A 12,021-nucleotide genomic window follows, 5' to 3' on the forward strand; every position below is an offset into this window, starting at 1 on the left:
CCAATAATATAACACCTAATGACTGAAACAAGAGAAAGCAGGGTAAATACCCAAAAAAACAAACAGTAATACTGTCCCAATTTTGTCATTTGTGTAATAACAGAAGATAGAGTGGTAAATAAGGGTTTATTCTATTAACATTGGAAAACGTGATCATGTGCAATTTCCACCACCTCACAGGTTTGCTTACTTTAGCATATCATTTGTCCAAGGTTGCCCAAACATTTGGATATAATCCTATGAACCAGGGGAAAAAAAAAAAAAAAAAAAAAGTGAATAAACTAAAAAGGTCACAATTACATGCAAAGGTCAGTGTCTTGTTACAGTATTTTAATGTGCTTGCAAATAAACAGTTATTGAAGTTTTGACACTTGGATGGCAGTTTTTGGTCAAGTGTTACTCATAAACAAAAATAATCTCAACTTTCTAAGGAAAGAAACAAGACACCAAATGAAATAAAATGTCATTTTATTGTTCAGCCGTGTGACAACCTCGTCTCCAAAATAAGCACAGCAGGACTACAACTGTTCATCAACCTAGCTACCTTTGATAGCACATAAAACCGGGTTTTATTAGACCACCAACGATAGCATTAGAGTTTTCTATCAGACATCCAATGATAGCATACAAAATAGTTGTTAACCTACCAGTGATACTGTATATAAAACACTTGTCTCTAAATTTATCCCAGACCCACCCTCAATTTCGCCCGCATCCCTCTTTAGAACATTTGTGACACCGACATATTTTATGCTTAAACAAGCACATATTAAGAATGCATAATTCTCCATTTTTGAGATTATAAAAAAAACAAAACTACACAATGTTACACTTTAAGTCAGAGTACAAGTCAACTGATTATTAGTGTTCTACACATTCGACCATAAACCAAAGGAACATTGTATAATATCACTATAACTTAACACTACATGTAATATACGTTAAAAAAAAAAAAAAAAAAATTACAAATGATTAGCATTGAAAAGGAAATGATGGCTAGTGAAGGCAAGCTGGGTCAGTACCATAACAGAATGAGTAATACAAAAAGAAATTTAAAAAAAAATGTATAAGAAAAATAGAAAAAAAAAAAAAAAGATAATACAGGCAAGGCTAAAAAACTGTGTTTCAAACTTTAAAGATCCACCTCCTTTGCACTCATCCATAATGGTAACCTGCTCCAAGACCTCCAACTGAGTGATTCCACATCTAACCTTCTCCCCCCCCCACCCCCACCCCCCAGTTTCAACTTGCTTAAAACATTCCTGTGGCAACCATCTTTGTTTTTCTTGTGTCAGGCACTTTCCAAGACCCCTTACTCCTCTCTTTACCTTTAACACTTTACAGGCCAATCATAATGCTGCTTCAGACAATACAGGCCAATCACAACGCAGGTTCTATCGGAATACAACTGCAAAAAGAATAGATCACATTAATATGGTGCTATTCGTAGAAATAAAGCTTTTCCTTATTGATAATGCAAGTCCATCTTACCAATCCTACAGGTCGGTGTCAAACCAGGCCAGCTGGTTGCTGTCCATCAGGTCCTGGGTGTGGCCGAGGTCTGGCAACGGATCAGTGTGGTGACCCAGGTCAGGCAGAGTATCAGCATGGTAGTCAGCACCTTCCAACATGGGGTCTAACAGAGTGTCCTGACCATAAACTGGTGGGTAGGCCCGGTATGCAGCATCTAAAAGGCAAAAGGAAGTGGCTGTTATAAACTGTAACCTGGCACAAACATGCAATCATATGTACTTTCCAGTAGCTATCACAACAAGTTCTCACAGCCCTGCAGATTATATAAATAAAAAATAAATAAACCCCTCACCATCCTGCCTGTAAGCCAGAGGGTCTCCCTGTGCTCCCATATCCAGTCCCAGGTCTCCAGTCTATATATAAAAAAAAAAAAAAAAAAAAAAAGGGAAGCAAATGATTGTGGGTGGGTATATTTGCAGTAATGAATGTCTAATTATGTTCCAATGAAAATCACAGGAAATTTTTTTTAAAGTATTGTGTTTTCCATGTAAATACAGAACATAAGTATCCTGCCCAGATTTGGCATCTAGTATGGAGCACAAAGCTTATTTGTTTAGTTTTGTGTGTCCACATACATCATTCCAGGCCATAGGCTCAGTTCTGAACAAAGAGCTGGTAAGCTCCACAGACAGGCGCTTCTTGTAGTCCTGGGGCTTGTCCTCAGACATGCGGAACAGCACAGCCGCAGCATAGGTTGCTACAGAAGAATGCACATCAGCAACAGTCAGGTAATTCAATCTACCACTAGCAAAAATATGTACAGTTTGTATTTTGTTCCATCCACTCACCAACTCCCTCATTACGTGAGTGCAGCAGCTCAGTGAGAGGTGCAGTGGCTCCTTCAGCTTCGATTGCCTCAGCAGCTTCTTTGTCTTGGGCCAGTTCACACAGCACACCTGCTGCCACACGCTGGATATTCTCCACTGGAGAATAAAGCAACTGGAAACAGCACAGAAAGAGGAATATAGGTTAAAAAAAAAAAAAAAAAAAAAGAGCCACCAGAGTACAAGTGGTGGACAAAGTGCAGGGAAAAAAGAACTGAGACTCTATGGGGAAAATGCTCAAAATTTTGTTTCTCAACATACAAACACAGAACTGAGGGATGACAAGTGGTAAAAATACCCACCACTTTTTTTGGAAACTGGGGGGTCACAGTGTTGGCATTTTCAACATAAAGGTATTTAAAACAATGGGTGTGTAACTATAGGTGTGTAGATTTGTGGTTTTGTCTGCACCTGGACAAAGAGTGGAATGGTATTAAGCCCTCTGATGACGATTCTGTTGTGCACATCCCGGGCCAAGATGTGCAGAGCTCCTGTGCAGCCTTCCACTATTTCCTCCATACGCACACCCTCCTGTATGATTGAGTTTTTGTGAGATATGGGGGAAAAAAATTAAATTTAAAAAAAAAAAAAAAAAAAAAAAAAAAAAACTCACATTCGTGATGTTCAAATTAAAAAAAAAAAACAAAAACAAAAAAAAACAAAAAAAAAAACCATTTAGTTTGTTACACACCACAAACTGCTGCTGGTTGCCTCCCATGCTAGTGCGCCTCTGAGTGTCCTGATGAGCTCTGACAAGCAGCTGCACCAGTCGAGGGATTGCTCCTTGCTCCCGCAGAGCACTGTGGTTGGCTGGGCAGAGAGCCAGGTTGCGAATCAGACCAACTGTAGCCTATAACAGGAGGAATATTTGGCATATTTAGAGCTGGAATAAATTTTTAAGTAACCTGTATCTGAAAATATGTATAAGTAAAAGGAATAATGACCTTGATTAAAGGCCAGTGGGATGGAGGGTGCAGCAGTTTGACTACCACAGGCAGGCCATAGTGAAGGCGAACAGCATTCTGGGCCATCTCAGCATCCTGATGGCGGGAGGTCAGGTGACGAAGGGCACAGACTGCAGGCTCAGTGATGTCCTCTCTGTCACCAGCTCGAAGTACTGTTCGCACCAAAGCCTCAATGCCACCAACCTAAAATTAAATAGAATAAAAAAAATATACACTTTACACGCCACAGAAACCGTAATATTCCCAGGTCAATAAGTGTTGTGTGAGAGTCTGACAATTTCCTAGAAGCTGTGTATACATACCTGACAGACCATGAGTTTGTTACTATAGTTGTTGCAGGTCAGGTTGGAGAGGATGCCAGCAGCACACGTTACAACATTGATGTCATCACTGCCCAGCAGCTGGACTAGAGTGCCCAAGAGACCTTCCATCCCCTCCTAGAGAAAGCAGGGGACAGGACAGAGGATATCTAAAAAAAAAAAAAATCTGAATTCTGATGTTCTATCCAATAAATTACAGTAAGTGGGATTCTGTTAAGTGGAGGCTCATATTTTCCCTTCTTCGTATGGTAAAAAGGTATGTTGTACCTGTTTAGTGGCAGCATCTGAAAGATTTCTCAGAGTCCAGAGGCAGTTCTGGACCAGACGCTGGCTGGGGTCTGTCAGATGAAGCCCCAAGGCCTGCATGCCTCCTACACACAAGGTCAGACAAAAATTACTATTTCTGCAAAGAAGTAAACCAAAACTACAGACATGTAATAATGCCCCCAGTTTTACTGCAATAAGTTACAGGGTTGTTTTTTTTTTTTTTTTTTTTTTTTTTAAACTGTACTTTATACATACCAGCCTCTACAATAGCAGGCTTGTTGCTGGAGCAGACAGAGAGAACCTTGAGCACTCTGCTTGTGGTCCACAGCAGTTTCTCATATGTGAAAGTCCTCATAATGTTCACTAGAGCCTGGGGACCACCGCTGGCCAGAATAATCAGCTAAAATAAAGACAAGTTTATCTTTATACTGGCATACAAACTGCTGATTGTGTGCCCAGAAAAATGGCTCTTTGCATGTAAGTTAATAAATTAGCCAGAGCTCCAATACCTTGCTTTCCTGATTACCATATGCCAAGATCTGCAGGCAGTCGGTAGTGATCGCCAGGAACTTGACATTAGTGTTGGCCAACAGGGCCACCATCTTCTGCAATCCTCCAGCTAGGCGCACTGCCATTTTTGCCCCTTCCTGGTGCAACAACAGGTTGTGGAGTGTGGTGATGGCATAGAATAAAACACTGTCCACTGGTGAACTGGGGAGGGAAGAAGAAGGAAAAAAAAAAAAAGTGCAGGGGCATCCCACACATTTATACAATAAGCACAAGTTTGTCATACAGTGTACTATGACTCAGCTAAGTTGCCTATAACAAGCTGCACTAGGTGCTTACACAGTTTGAATCATTTACATATTTTGGTTAACCACAGATGCAAGACCCCATTTTATGGGAAAAACAAAAAAAAACAAAACAGGTAACCAAGTCACTTTCACAGCAGATACAGCCACAGCAGTTTTGTCAAGTTCTCAGAAGCCTGAAAGTTGTCCAGCTACGCCCAATAAAAGTTTAGCATTTGGAAATTACTTAGCACAATATGCTTATCTTACCTGGTACTCACTACTACTGTGAAATCACTTGCAAATTAAAGCTGATACTTAGAGAGCTGAACAAGTACATGAAAATTTCCTCTCGTCTGTTCTCATCTCTCATCCAATTTCAATGCAACATTTGCATAATTTCAAGTGCAATAAAGCAATACAGAGAAACACACTGTAAAATTGACGGAAACCTCATGGTCAAATCATTAAAGCCCTAAAACTTAAGATGGTACCTATTTGCAAATTCATTCAGCAGTTGCTTGAGCTACAAAAATTTGGCAGTTCGTGTCTTCTCCATGTACTGCTCGATCGTTCCCTTAAGCCATTAGTAATGTGACTCCAGGAACAAATTCAAACGTGCACCATCCAACAGGCTGCAACTTGCCAGAGATCCAACTGTTTTGGCTGTGTGTTCAGGCTTTTCATGAAGAAATGCAAACACTAAAGAAAGAAAGGAAGGCAGGCAGGCAGACATTTCAACTGAGCTGCAGGCCTTTGTCTTTTGAAATCTGTCTGGTTGAGGGACAATATAACCATTCTTTGTTAATTTGTTTTGCCTAAATTAAAGTATACGTGCTAACCAGCTCATGGTTGTGAAAAATTATACCACTGACAACAACATTTCCAGTTTACATATTTGCTTGCTTATAATCTCAATTGATAAGACTTGCAGCAGAACACCATGTACAGACTTACACAGCAGACGGTGAGAAAAGTAGACGAGGAAAACAAGCATCCGAGTTGTTTTTTTTTTGTTTTTTTTTTAAGTTTAAAGATACCAAATACTAGTTTCTAGGTCTACACAAGCATCACAGCAATTCATTGTGTTGGTGCCTCTGCTGTATATTGCTTTTGATTAATAACCCCAGCCTGAAGAAAACAGATGAGATAAAGATATCTTGCAAACAAGTGAAGTGGTATGGAAATGAAGTGATACAAATACTGTAGGAAAAGCCAGCTTTACAAGCTATAAAGCAGCATTTTGTAGAACATTTGAGCAGGAGACTGGGACACTGTCTCAGATTGTCTTTTCTCACATGTAACAAACGCTACCAGAAATGTCAATTTAGGCAAGGGAGTGAGCAACCCAGAGAGATCAAGCAGGAGGCAAGACACATGACAGCCACTTTCTAGCTGAATTCACTAGACTTTTACCTTTGCTTTTCTCACATTGCCACATTGGACATTCCAGACTTTGTACAAGGAAGCCGGTAGATTAAAGACCTAACATCTGATGCTACTGCATCAAATATTTGATTTTACCAGTGTGAAAATTGCTTCAGGCAGGTGCTCTGTATTCTAATCACCAAGTTTCAGATTGATAGTCTTTATGACAGATACATATGATCAGCACTACATTTCTTACCCCAGCATCTTGACCAGAGCAGGGATGCCTCCAGACTTGAAAATTGCGAGGAGACCCTCTCGATGGTGGGAGAGGTTGTGTAAAGTGCCAGCAGAACAACGAGCAGTCTCCACATCGCCACTGTTTTGCATGGCACGAACAACTGCTGAAACCATTTGTGGTGAACGCATAAGGGCATGGCGTGATGCCTCCTTCTTTGACAACTGATGCACCATTACAGCTGCTTTATTCACAACAACCTAGGATAGAGAATAGGTTTGTTAGTGATCCCACCTGCATCACTACCAACTTACATGATACCAGAAGTTACTGAGTTGGCATCTGAGTGTACTGAAGTGTTAATTCACGCATTTACACACATACCTGGTCCTCATCATTAAGCAGTTTAGTGAGCTCAGGGATGGCACGAGTGGCCAGCTCAGCATCGTCTTGATAGTTAATGAGGTTAACCACCGCATGTTTTAGCATTTGCGATGGCTCTGCAAGACGCTGTACAGCCGTTGGATGGGCGGCATCCAGCTGAGTAGGTGGGATCTGGATGCCCTCCTCCAAAGTCTCAGGGAACATAGCGGCACGTACACGCTGGGCCCGGGTCATGGCATAGCCTTCAATGTCTGAGAGAAATGCAAAATGACAATACAATTCCACTATAGAAGCATGCAGCATGTCAGTTACATAAAATCAGACCAGCTGTTTTTATTTGATGTTGATTAAATTCATTTTTCAGGTTAGTAATTCATTGGATAGGCCAACCGTCATCCCTGGTTATTTCTTTAAAAGACAGAAGCCTTCAGGTTTACAGAAAAATAATGTTGCACACTAGTGAGTCAAAACATTTGCCCATCAGTGCCCAACAGTACACACTGCATACCACCAGACCAGCTCAGATCCTCAGGCACTGACACCACAAGACCTCTGAAGGTGCCCTTTGATATCTGATACCAAGACTGATGGTAATCCTTTAAGTCCTGTAATTTCCAAGTTGTAGTTGACAGGAATCAGACTTGCCACAGCATGAGCTTGTTGTTGGTACTTCCTTGGACCATTGTAGGTACTCACCACAGCTGGTCAGGAACACAGGATAAGCCTAGAAATCCCAGTAACACTAAAACAGGCGTTTTACCATAATTTGACCCTTCTCAAAACTATTTGTCTTTACATCTTTTTGTTTTAGCCTACATGCTAATCGGTACATCCCAAACTAACATATTTCATTGTTACAAAAGTTGAGCCATATCAGTATCTGATACCTGTCGCCTCAGGAGTGAAGGGCTGGTTGAACTCCCAGTCATAAAGAGTTGGATCCTCCTCTTCAGCATCCGGGTTCCCCTTGCCGCTCAGGGATGGTGCTGTGGTGGTGACACCAGACTGAATGCCTGAGTCCAGATAGGACTGTTGTTGCCACTGACTCACAGCAGCCTTGCTGTCACCCATTGCCATGTCCAACTCCATCAAATCAGCTGCAAAAAAAGGACAAAACAAGTGAGACAAGAAATTATACACTAGAAAATTGATCTTTACTTAATTTAACTTCAAGTATAGTTTTCAAATAAGATCTTTCACCAGCCTTATTTATGGCAGTGTGTTGTACGAAAATAAAGAGGGAAAAAATTAAATTGACAAAAATACAACTGTTTAACTTAAAAAAAAAAAAAAAAATCTTGTGTTTCTCTGATACTCTCAGGTAATGATCTGGTAATGTGAACATTACTCATACCATCACATGATGGATTCAGTTTACTGAAAGAAAATTGGATGAAACAAAATACTAATAATTACTTGTAGTCACGCACTTCCTTTTCCTAAATTTTTATACTACGTTTATATATGATAAATTCTTACATAGTTCATGTAACAAAACTCGTGAAAATGAACAGTTCGACACTCACACTGGGTAGCCATTGTTCTTGCCTGCCCTCAGCCCGCACAGCAGATATACCTGTAAAAAGAAATATGTACACTGAGGAAAAACTCCCAACTCACACTCAATCTCTTGTCTGGCAAAGCCAAAATCAAATCGTCAAGCTCTGGGTTTCTCCAGTGACTGCTCAATATTAAAAGCCACCGTCTTCTCCACTACCTGAGCCAGTGATCAAGATGCTTGTTTGGCTTGCTAACGTAGCTTCTGAAGGGAAATGCCGAGCCTCCACCTCCAAACGAGTGAGTAAAGAGGTGGGTATTTCCAGGCCAGCACGAACACAATTCACCATTCAGCGGCAAAGAACATCAAAGGCATATTTCTCCCCCTCCCCCTACCACGGCCAAGTTCCGACCTCGCAGCTTGGGTTTCCAATGAGAGAAACTACCCCCCTCCGCCCCGCAATCACTTCTATGACTCCTCCTCTCATGGTGGGTTCAACTACAAGCGTAACAAGCTGGCTAATCAGAACTAAACGAAAAATAAAAAAAGACAACCAAATGCATAGGTCACATCAATCACCTAGTGTATTTTATTGTCATTTAATTCAAGGGCTAGCGTGTATTAGCCACCCCTATTAGCTAACAGGTTGGCGATCTTACCTTGAAAGCTCGCTATGCTAGCCTAACGTGCGCAGCTAACCTATCCGCTAGTTAGCTAACATAAACAAACATTGTTTAGGAATCCGGCCACTGGCTAAAAATGCGCATGACCTGTCTTGAGCAGCAGCCAGTATTAGTAGCCGTTATTTTGCCACAGATAAATTAATTAATGAAATCCCGACTTTCAAGCACACTCCCATTTTTTTAATTTCTGATTTGATAAGCACCGCTAGCCAGGACGTATGAAAAGTAGTTCCAAGCGCCACCGTACAAAACCTGCTGTGCTGCCAGCCAAATCAGAAAACCCCACCGGAGCCCCCTCCCTAAGCCAAAGATGATTTTCCTTGCTAAACCAAGCACTGACGCACTGTACAGTATTGTATAAAAGCGGTAGTAAGCACAGCGTATTTACCAGAATCGAGCGGCTCCTCCGTGGTTCTTGTCAGGGAAAAAAAAAATCCCCTTTCTCTTAGCTGAAAATAGGAGAAGGGCTGCTAGGTGAACCACCCGTAGAAGTCCGAACCACACCCGCTGCTGCGCCGCCGAAGATGCTGCTTCCGCCAGTGCAATCAAACATCAAGATGGCGAGCTGAGAAATACAGTATTCTGCCGCACTTAGAAAACTAGGGCCTCAGTTTTAAACAAAGTTTTAGCATCAAAAATCACTATTTTACAGTAATATCCAGGTAGTAGTGATTTCTTATATTAACATCGTTTGGCCATGTTGGCTTTTAGGTTTTATAAGAAGGCAAATGAGAGTTTTAATGTGGAAGCGGCGGTGGGGTAGTGGAGGGGAGGGCGAGGTGCCTTCATTAGACAGGAATGAGGTTCAGCGGGTACTAATATGACAGACCCGTTTGATTAACATGCAGCAAATGAAAACGGCACAGAAATTTTCCCCTAATAGGACTCTACATTAATTTACTTAGCTTAATGAATTAAGTCGCAATTTGGCAAACATGGTCGTTGCACTTTACACACCTGTACACAGTTAAACAGGGATTTTACAAATGCTTGGCTGCAGTAGTTAATGGAAGAAGAGGGGGTGGGGACAAAGTAAGCTACACGTTATATAAAATTCCGATACTAATTACATAATTAAATCGTATGTGAAAGCTGTGCATAGATGCCCATATTTTAATTTCCAGGAGGTATTAAGTGATCTTGAACTGGTAAATAAAGTTTAGAAGTCTTAAGATCATTTCATATTTTGATTATGAAAACTATATGAAAATGCTTATATATGCATTTTGTTTTGGGCAGTTGTGTATGTATTTGGAATCTGCAGCCTGTGTATCAGTCTAATAATCAAACATCCACTTATGTTTTTAAATACATTTGTGTATTTGCTTAAGCTTCTTAGAATTGCATAGACACAAGCATCAGTAACAGTTACTTGACTGCAGAGCTCAATTTCACTTATTAAAGATTCATGAAAAGAGACTGATGAAATGAAATGAACACGTGCAAAGCAGAGAGGAATGCAGACTCTTTGTACATGACCATGTGTATGATGCATGCCACAAGCCGGAAAAGGTCAAAGTCCAAAGTGCTATTGCGAAGCATATGCCTGCTGTTACTATAGTCCTGGCAGTCCGTATACTACAAGTTTCATATTCCTGTAATGTATTTAAAATGATAGAAGTCTGTGGTAAGGCAATAAAAATATGAATCTGCATGTTTATGAAAGGTGTAAATATTGTCAGAGTGATGCAGCCAGAGCAAATGAATACATGAGACTGCATTATATTCCTTCATCTAGCAATATGAAGTCACGTTTATTTCTGTGACAGCTTTTGGGTTTCCATTGTTCTTAACTTTATTGCCTCAGTATGTGGGGAGAAAAATCAAGGAACCGGCTCAGGCATGCATCAAAGTAATGATGGAAACAATTCGCACTGCAAGTTATTATGAGCAAAATCAGAATGTGAACCAGGCCTCTTTTATAGCATTATGTGTGAAACAGAAATTCACACCCTTTGCACAAATTCATGTGGCATAATGTGGAGTTCATATTCCTTGTAATCTCTTATGCAAACAGGTTTAAGCACTTAATAATGACAAAGTCTCGCATTTTACATTAACAGTGGGACAAATGATTCAAATTATCTACTTTCATCCACCTACCCAATTCAGGGTCACAGTGGGGCTTGAGCCTATCCCAGCTGTCATCGGGTAAAAGGCAGAGTAAACCCTGGATAGATCACCTGTCTATCATGGGGCTAAAACAGAGAGACAACCATTCACACCTATGACCAATTTAGAATTGCCAATTAACTTAACCTCCTCTCCACAAATTGCCATCTTATTGTGGTGGAGGGGTTTGTGTGTCCCAGGGTTCCAGGGGCTATGTTGTCTGGGGGCTTTGCCCCCAGGTAGGGTCTCCTAAGGCAAATTGGGCCTGGGCGAGGGGCCAGATGGAGAGCAATTCAGATGACCCTTATGAGAGGAAGATCAAGGGAACAGTTTACCCTGCTATGGATAGGGTTATCGGGGCCCCATCCTGGAGGCAGGCCTGGGGAGGGTGCTCAAGGGAGAGCACCTGGTAGTTGGTCCTTAGCCCAAGGGGCCCGGAGAGACTTCAATACTCATGTGGGTGACAACAGTGAGAACTGGAGTGGCATGATTCGGAAGAATGACCTGCCTGATATGAACTCGAGTGGTGTTCTATTATTGGACTTCTGTGCAGTTTGTCCATAATGAACACCATGTTCAAATATAACGATGAAAACGACTTTTGAACTTCCTCAAAGCGATTCTGGCAATCCTTCAGGGAACTCAGGAGAGGAAAGCGGTGCACTACTCACACAGTGTATAATGCAGGTGGGGTGCTGCTGACTTTGACTGAGGAAACAGTTGGGCCTCCTTAATCCCACTGACACGTCATATGTAGAGGAAGCACGGTCTGGGGATGAGGGGGACAACTCGCTAATCACTGGGGGTGAGATCACTGAGGTAGTTAACTACTTAAACTCCTCCACTTGGGGCAGCAACTCGTCCCTGACCCAGAGTGGGCACCCTTTTCCAGCTGAGAACCATGGCCTCAGACTTGGAGGTGCTAATTCTTATACCCACCGTTCCACACTCAGGTGTGAATCACTCCAATGTGAGTTGGAGGCCACCATTTGATGAAGCCAACAGGACCACATCATCTGCAAAAAGCAGAGATGATAT

At 41.5% G+C, this 12,021-nt stretch overlaps 1 protein-coding gene across 2 annotated transcripts; it reads right to left on the reverse strand.

Moving 5' to 3' along the window:
• Positions 1–451: 451 nt before the first annotated feature.
• On the reverse strand, positions 452–9,386 carry LOC115787909 (catenin beta-1-like). Of its 2 annotated transcripts, XM_030740702.1 has the most exons (17): positions 9,260–9,386; positions 8,217–8,266; positions 7,578–7,787; positions 6,691–6,941; positions 6,328–6,566; positions 4,419–4,620; positions 4,165–4,309; positions 3,910–4,013; positions 3,625–3,759; positions 3,302–3,505; positions 3,049–3,207; positions 2,769–2,888; positions 2,322–2,472; positions 2,109–2,230; positions 1,826–1,886; positions 1,492–1,687; positions 452–1,408 (listed from the first exon to the last, which is right to left on the reverse strand). In XM_030740702.1, exons 2-16 carry the CDS (start codon positions 8,227–8,229, stop codon positions 1,497–1,499), a joined length of 2,307 nt encoding a protein of 768 aa, XP_030596562.1. In that variant the 5' UTR covers positions 8,230–8,266; positions 9,260–9,386; the 3' UTR covers positions 452–1,408; positions 1,492–1,496. The 2 variants fall into 2 exon arrangements, with proteins under 2 accessions (XP_030596562.1, XP_030596563.1); XM_030740703.1 differs by lacking the exon at positions 8,217–8,266 and having other exon boundaries at positions 9,260–9,339.
• Between the last annotated feature and the right edge of the window lie 2,635 nt (positions 9,387–12,021).

Source organism: Archocentrus centrarchus, chromosome 11, assembly GCF_007364275.1.
Source record: "Archocentrus centrarchus isolate MPI-CPG fArcCen1 chromosome 11, fArcCen1, whole genome shotgun sequence".
Taxonomy (NCBI): domain Eukaryota; kingdom Metazoa; phylum Chordata; class Actinopteri; order Cichliformes; family Cichlidae; genus Archocentrus; species Archocentrus centrarchus.

Coding starts and splice junctions, on each gene's coding strand:
- LOC115787909 (XM_030740702.1), bottom strand. Junction 4,310..4,418: donor ATGGTAATCAGGAAAGCAAG/GTATTGGAGCTC, acceptor TCTTTATTTTAG/CTGATTATTCTGGCCAGCGG. Junction 2,889..3,048: donor GCAACCAGCAGCAGTTTGTG/GTGTGTAACAAA, acceptor TCAATCATACAG/GAGGGTGTGCGTATGGAGGA.